The 6,025-nt window shown below is 46.9% G+C and overlaps 1 protein-coding gene across 1 annotated transcript; it reads left to right on the top strand.

Annotated features, from left to right (window-relative positions):
- Positions 1-3,382: 3,382 nt before the first annotated feature.
- On the top strand, positions 3,383-5,220 carry OCSTAMP (osteoclast stimulatory transmembrane protein; the record flags this gene model as incomplete). The annotated part of the gene is made up of 2 exons (XM_010188092.1): positions 3,383-4,439; positions 4,924-5,220. Coding segments are annotated over 2 exons (1,354 nt in total), but the record flags the coding sequence as incomplete, so codon positions are not given.
- Positions 5,221-6,025: the final 805 nt, after the last annotated feature.

Genomic DNA, 6,025 nt, shown 5'->3' with positions numbered 1-6,025 from the left:
TCTGTGATTCTGTGATTCTGTGAAAAGGCACCCCGGAGCATCCCGGGGGGTAGGGAGGAGGGCGACACAGCGTGGGCATCCCCGACTCCGCCTCGCCAGCCCCTCGACCCTTCTTCGCTTCCTCAGTTTTCCGCAAAACTCTCCCACCCACAGGCTTCGCCAGTCTCTGAGCTGAAATGCACAGACCTTCAGATGCGTTAGCAGAAGGTGACCGCAAGATGTCCCAGTTGCTTCGCTGAGATGTCGGGTCCTGCTGTGTCCTGCTCCCATCCTTCGTGTGTCTGTATAAACACAAGCACTTTAAATTGTTGTTTGGTTTGGTTTGGTTTTTTTGTTGTGTTTTTGTTTTTGTTTTTAATCAGACTTGTTCATTGTGTCCTGCGGAAAGGTAGGAATTGATGGTTCTAGCTCATTTGCAGGTTATCAGTTCAGGGTATAAGATAGAAGATATCCTAGATTTCATCCTCCCTTATACTCCCAGCCTGCAGAGATTTGAATTGAGTCAGAGGAAAAAATCTAGGTTTGACTTTGCATGCAAATACTTTTTTTGCTGCCTGGAGTAACTGGTTAAGCACAGTTCCCCTACAGGCTTCAGCTCCTCTTTGGCAGATGATGCAGCACGCTCAGAAAACACTCATTTCTGTGTTGTGAACTTGAGACTTTTTTTGTTGTTGTTCTTTAATACTTCGATCTTCTTTGCAGTCCAGAAAGCTACCTGCTTAGCCTGGATGGGGTCCTGGGGGCTGATGAAATCAGTTAGCTCAGAAATACAGTGAGAAAGAAGTTTATTCTCAGAATAGTTACTAAGGAGAACCTGATGAGTTTTGAAGAATACAGCTATGGGCCTTTATAGTCTGCAAATTGAATTCAAGAACTAATGCATGGCCTGTGCAAGCAATTGCTATGGATGCTCCAAACAAATGGCGTTTTCTTTCACGACCGCCTGGCTGGTGCCTCTTCCCGGCTGGAGCCAGTCAGAGTTTCTCATTCAGTGTCTCTGCTCCAGGGCACCAGGAGGAAACCTTTGCTGTACCAGCCACACAGGGAAAAGAAAAACACTAACTAGAAATCAGAGTTGTCAAGTGGAGCAGCAAGGGCAGAAAGGACCTTGTCTGGTACCTTCGGGAAGGGCTGAGGAAGTGGACGAAGGTTTCCTCTTCCTCCAGCGACTGCCACTGCCGTGGGGTCCAGCCGCGTTCCCGGGAAGGTGCTGTTCTCCCATCGCTCGCTGGAGAGCCAAGTCCCACGTGCTCCGTCCCCAGGGCCAGCTGGGACAGGGCTGACCTCCCGCCCTTCGTCCTCTTCTGCCCAGGGGAGCATGAGAACATCCCGGGAGCCCGGCGGTTCCCACCCGGCAGGAGGGCTCAGCTCGGCACATGACAGCGGGCTCCTGTAGGGGCTCAGTGGCCAGTGGGGGAGCTTTGCCCACAAGCGGTGGCTTAGTGTGAAAGCTCCTGTAACCCACAAGCTCTGTGCGAGGGGGGAGGCAGCAGTGGTACAGGTTTCTTGTTTGCCAGCTGATCGGAGGAGTGGGAATTCTCTTCTTTGAAAAACACAATTGAGGAGCAAACACCACAAGCTGGTCCTCATCTCCTGGCGAGCAGGTTTGGTGACTGGAGCCCTGTGCCCTGAACATCCCGGGGGTTAGGCAAATTGACCCCATGGGAACTGCATGTCCTGGCCTGTATGTCTGGGAGCTTCTCAGCAGCCTGGGAATCCTGCCTGTGCCAGGGTTTTCTCTGCAGTGGATTTGCTGGCTATAGGGAACTGGGAAGGGTTCAAGTTCAAAGCTTCGTCTTTGTCTGCTAGGACCATGAGATGAGCCTTTAAGCAGTCTGTGAGCCCTGCATATGAGCTCATGGTTTCAGGAGGGAGCAGCAGCCTGCCAGACAGATGAACAATTTTCAGCACGTGGTTTGCTGGATCCTGCTATGCCCTTTGTGCCATGACTGATGTCTGAAAGAGGAAAAGCTCCCCTTCTCTGAGAGAAATACCAAGCCTGCTGCTTGCTGGTGGGCAGTGGGAGGAGAAGTCAGCTGGGATGAGACAGCTGATTTCCCCATGGTGACACCCTATGGTCCATGTGATGCTTGTTCCATCTTCGTCAGTCCATATGTCATTGACTCATTTTTTTCAGCTGTGTGTCACAAAAATAAGTCTTTCCTTCACCAACAGTAAGACTAGAAGAGGTGTAAAGCCCCAGCAGTGCTGTGCACTTGGCTCTGTCCTGTAGTGGGGTTATTCTCTGGGCTTCACACAACAGGTTTGCCCACTTACTTCAGGAATTGCCAGTGTTACTGATCTGAATTGCCTTAAAAATTATTTTATTTTTGAGTCCTGGCTGTCTGATGCCAGCTGTCTTGGTTTCCTCTCCTGCATCTCCCAGCACCTGCGTCCAGGATCCTCTCTCGGAGCAATAAGGCACTAGAGCATGGAGAGCTTTCAAGCAAGACTGGGGTCCCTCTCTGCTGCTGGGTATGTAGGTCTGCTTTAATTCCCCTCCTTTTCTCTGTCTCGATAGCTGTTGAATGGCCTTTTTCCACTGAAAAACCTCGTTTGCTAGTAAAAATTCTCCCTTAAAGGAAAACTGAGGCTGCTGTTGGGCAGGGGGAGACAGGGATTGCCTGGCTGGATTTAATCCTTCTCCTTCTCTCCACCAGGTTTTCTGGTCTCTGGAGAGTTACTCCAGATGAGAGGCCTGAGAAATTTTATTTCTTCCCAAACATTTTTTTCATTAGACATTTAAATAGCTTTATGGGACATTTAATTTTGTCTGCAGTGGCCAAATTCCTATCCTTGGAGATTTCCTTTGGTACTGGACCGTCAGCACGAAACTTCTTTCTCTGATCAGTTCTGTATTTGTCACTTTTAAGCCTGCAGACATTTGCTTGGTCTCTTGTAAAGAGTCAGGAAGATCAGAAACTCCCACTCAACTGCCTCTTACCAATTGAACACCTTGTAATTACAACTCTGGTCTAACAATTTCCACAGCAGCCAGGTGCCACCTCTTTCTCTCTCCAGCATCCTCTAAATAACCACTAAAGCCGCTCTTAGCCACTGTTAAGGAGTTGAGCCCTCTGAATGACTTTATTATGATTTTTATAGAATAATACAATGCTTTCCTGTGCTTGCATTAAAGGATGAGCAGTGGCATTGTACTTGGTATTTGATCTTTCTAGAAATGTTTTGAACTTTCCTGTTCTGCATCCTTCCAGGAAAGATCTCAGTCCCAGCTACTCAGGTTAGCAGAGAGGTAGAGAAGAGGGAGGCACTCAGAGAAGGACTTTATAAAGACTCATGAGTGACAATCTCAAGCAAGCCCCCTAATTAGTGCGTTTCCATACTACCTTTGCTAACACCCAGGTGCTTGTTCTCTGCACAGGATGAGAGCCCATGTCTACTGTGAAGATTTTCTGTTCCCGAAGATGCACAAGACTGCAGCAGAGCTATGGTCAGTATACTCCAAGCCCATCCCAGCAAACAGCAGAGAGCTGTGGGCCTTGTTTCTGCAGTGTTCCTGCATTACAGCAGTGATAGGAGGCCTCTTTTACAACTGGATGTTTTCTTCCCTGGAGTACTCCTGGCATCTCTCCATTGCAATGGCTGTCTCCTTCAGTCTGCTCCTTCTCCTCACCCTTTTCTTGATGCATCCTGCTCGCTGTGTCTTCAGTATGATCATGCCTACTTTGGGTACCAAACAAGGCCGAAAGCTCCTCTTGTCAACCTGCATCATGATAGTAGTGGTTAATGTAACACCCAACATCATCAGCAACATCAAAACCATACTGCAGGTTATTAAGTGCATCTGCAAGAATTCTGGTGAGAGTCTTTTGAACTCAACTGCTCTGTTAGAGACTGCTTCCTGGGAGTTTGGGGATGCAATCCAAGAGAACATTAATTCCATTAATTTTCATAGGCCCATGAATGGACATTTTCAGTTTTCACTGCTTCAGAACAGCTCCTTGATTTACCAGCAAATGCACCTTGCTGGTGAGAAAATTGGAAGAGACTTCTTGGCTGTTGAGGTACTGGTCAAAGACACTGTACGTGTAGGCAACAAACTGGTTGCTGGCTTCTCCATTCTCTATCTCTGTTTTGAGTCCACCTGTTATTTGAAAAACTATCTCACTAACCTCTGCTTTGACAATTTTTACATCACTAAGAAGCTGGAGCGTTTAGTTGTGGACAGAAAAGCAGCTCATCTCTTGGTGGGCCCATCCAAAAACCTCATTCGACCAACAGGCTTGAAGTTGTCCCGGGAAGAAGTGATGCTGTGCCTGGTGCAAGCCGTGCTCCTCACCGTGGCCCTGATGCTGATGCTGGTGGTCGTGGCAATGGACCACTTTGCATTCAATGTGGCAGACACAACGGTGAGAAAGGCAGCTCAGTTCTCCGTAGTGCCCGTCGCTCTCAACATCAAATACAGTGTAAGTGCTGGGGTCCCCTCTCCTTCCCTGCACAGAAACCCTGCTGTGTACCACATCACAGGAGGCAGCGGTGGAGACTACAGTCTTTGTAGCCTTATTTACACAATCCTTAATCTGGCCTAGTTCTGGTTTAGTTTTTTAGCTTTCCTCTCCTACCATGCAGCTGTCCTCCCTCTCCAGCCCCAGAGCTCCTCAGCACAGATATCTGCTTATGATGAATTTACAGTAAAATAATCAGGGCTTAGGAAAAAACGCAAATATTCAAATATGTAGCCACTAATACTGCTGTCTGTATTATGTCTTTAATTGTAAATCTCACACAGCTTCAATGTCCTCTTCACCACCCAAACAAGCTCTAATGGTGATTACACACCCCCAGGCTGATGTTTTTGTAGTAACCAGTTGATTTTAGTTTGTTCATACCCCATTTAACTTTTAATTCTCTTTATTTCAGGCTAAAATAGGGATCCTGCCCTTTCTTTTGAAACTTCTACAGCTTCCTAACGAAGAATTACCACTTCAGGGCTTTGAAAGAAGCTACCACCATTACCTGATCTTCAGCACTGCCCACTGCAGGATCAGCCCCCCGATGCCTCCCAACCCCTCTGTGCTGCTCGTGGTGGGACTGCTCTTCTGCATCCTCTACACCACCATATTCCTGGAAACCTACGCACACCGCCTGTGCAGGAAAATCTCAGGCTCCTTCTTCGAGAGCCGGGAGGAGGAGCGAGCACTTTACCTCTACAAAAAGCTGTCCTGGGAGCACAAGGAGCAAAACTCTGAGAGAAACTAAAGGTACTTATGGAAATACAGGGAATGCCTGAGAGCTGTGGCGGTGGTTGGGCACAGGCTTCTGCAATGAGATCATGCATTAAATTTTCCAGAGTCAGAGAAGTGTTTGGAGTCTGTTTTTTGCACTAACTTGAGAAAAATGGGCTAAATTTCCTTTTCTTTTTTTTCAATCTGGAAGGTCTGTCAGCTGTTGCAGGAATGGTGAGCGATAGCTCATGCGACTTGGAGTATATCTACAGCATTAGACAAGGCTAATGGGAAAATATGTGGGAGTCGAGGTGGGGGAAGAGCTCATTTACCTCAACCACCACACACTTCCTTTCTTTCTCAAGAAAGTACACACTTCCTTTCTTTCTCAAGTTATCCTTTCAGGCAGTAAGAAAGGAAGTTCATTTGACTTGATAAATTTGATTTTCAGGGAGTTTTTCTTTCAGGTTTCATGCACAGAAACCTGGCTAGACTGAATAAATATTAGACTTTAGAAGATAGTCTTTTCACCTAAGAAAGTGTCAGTTCATGCTACTGAAGTAAATTCACGACCCATATGACCATGAGATGTGCATCCTGGGCATGGGTGATGGTGGAAACCAGCACATGAGTACTTTATGAAATCACTTCACAATGGCTCTTCAAAATAAAGTATAAATAAAGTAACTGAAGGACCTCAGAAGAGTGTAAGACCAGCCAATAAAGACCAATTTGGGTGTTAGTCTCTTTTCCCAAATAACAATTGATAGGATGAGAGGAAACAGCCTCAAGTCCTGCCAAGGGAGGGTTAGATCAGATAGTATGAAAAATTTCTTCAC

Source organism: Mesitornis unicolor, unplaced genomic scaffold (genome assembly GCF_000695765.1).
Source record: "Mesitornis unicolor isolate BGI_N332 unplaced genomic scaffold, ASM69576v1 scaffold54317, whole genome shotgun sequence".
Classification (NCBI taxonomy): domain Eukaryota; kingdom Metazoa; phylum Chordata; class Aves; order Mesitornithiformes; family Mesitornithidae; genus Mesitornis; species Mesitornis unicolor.
Note: the sequence above shows the minus strand (reverse complement) of the source record. Positions and strands in the feature narration are given on the sequence as shown.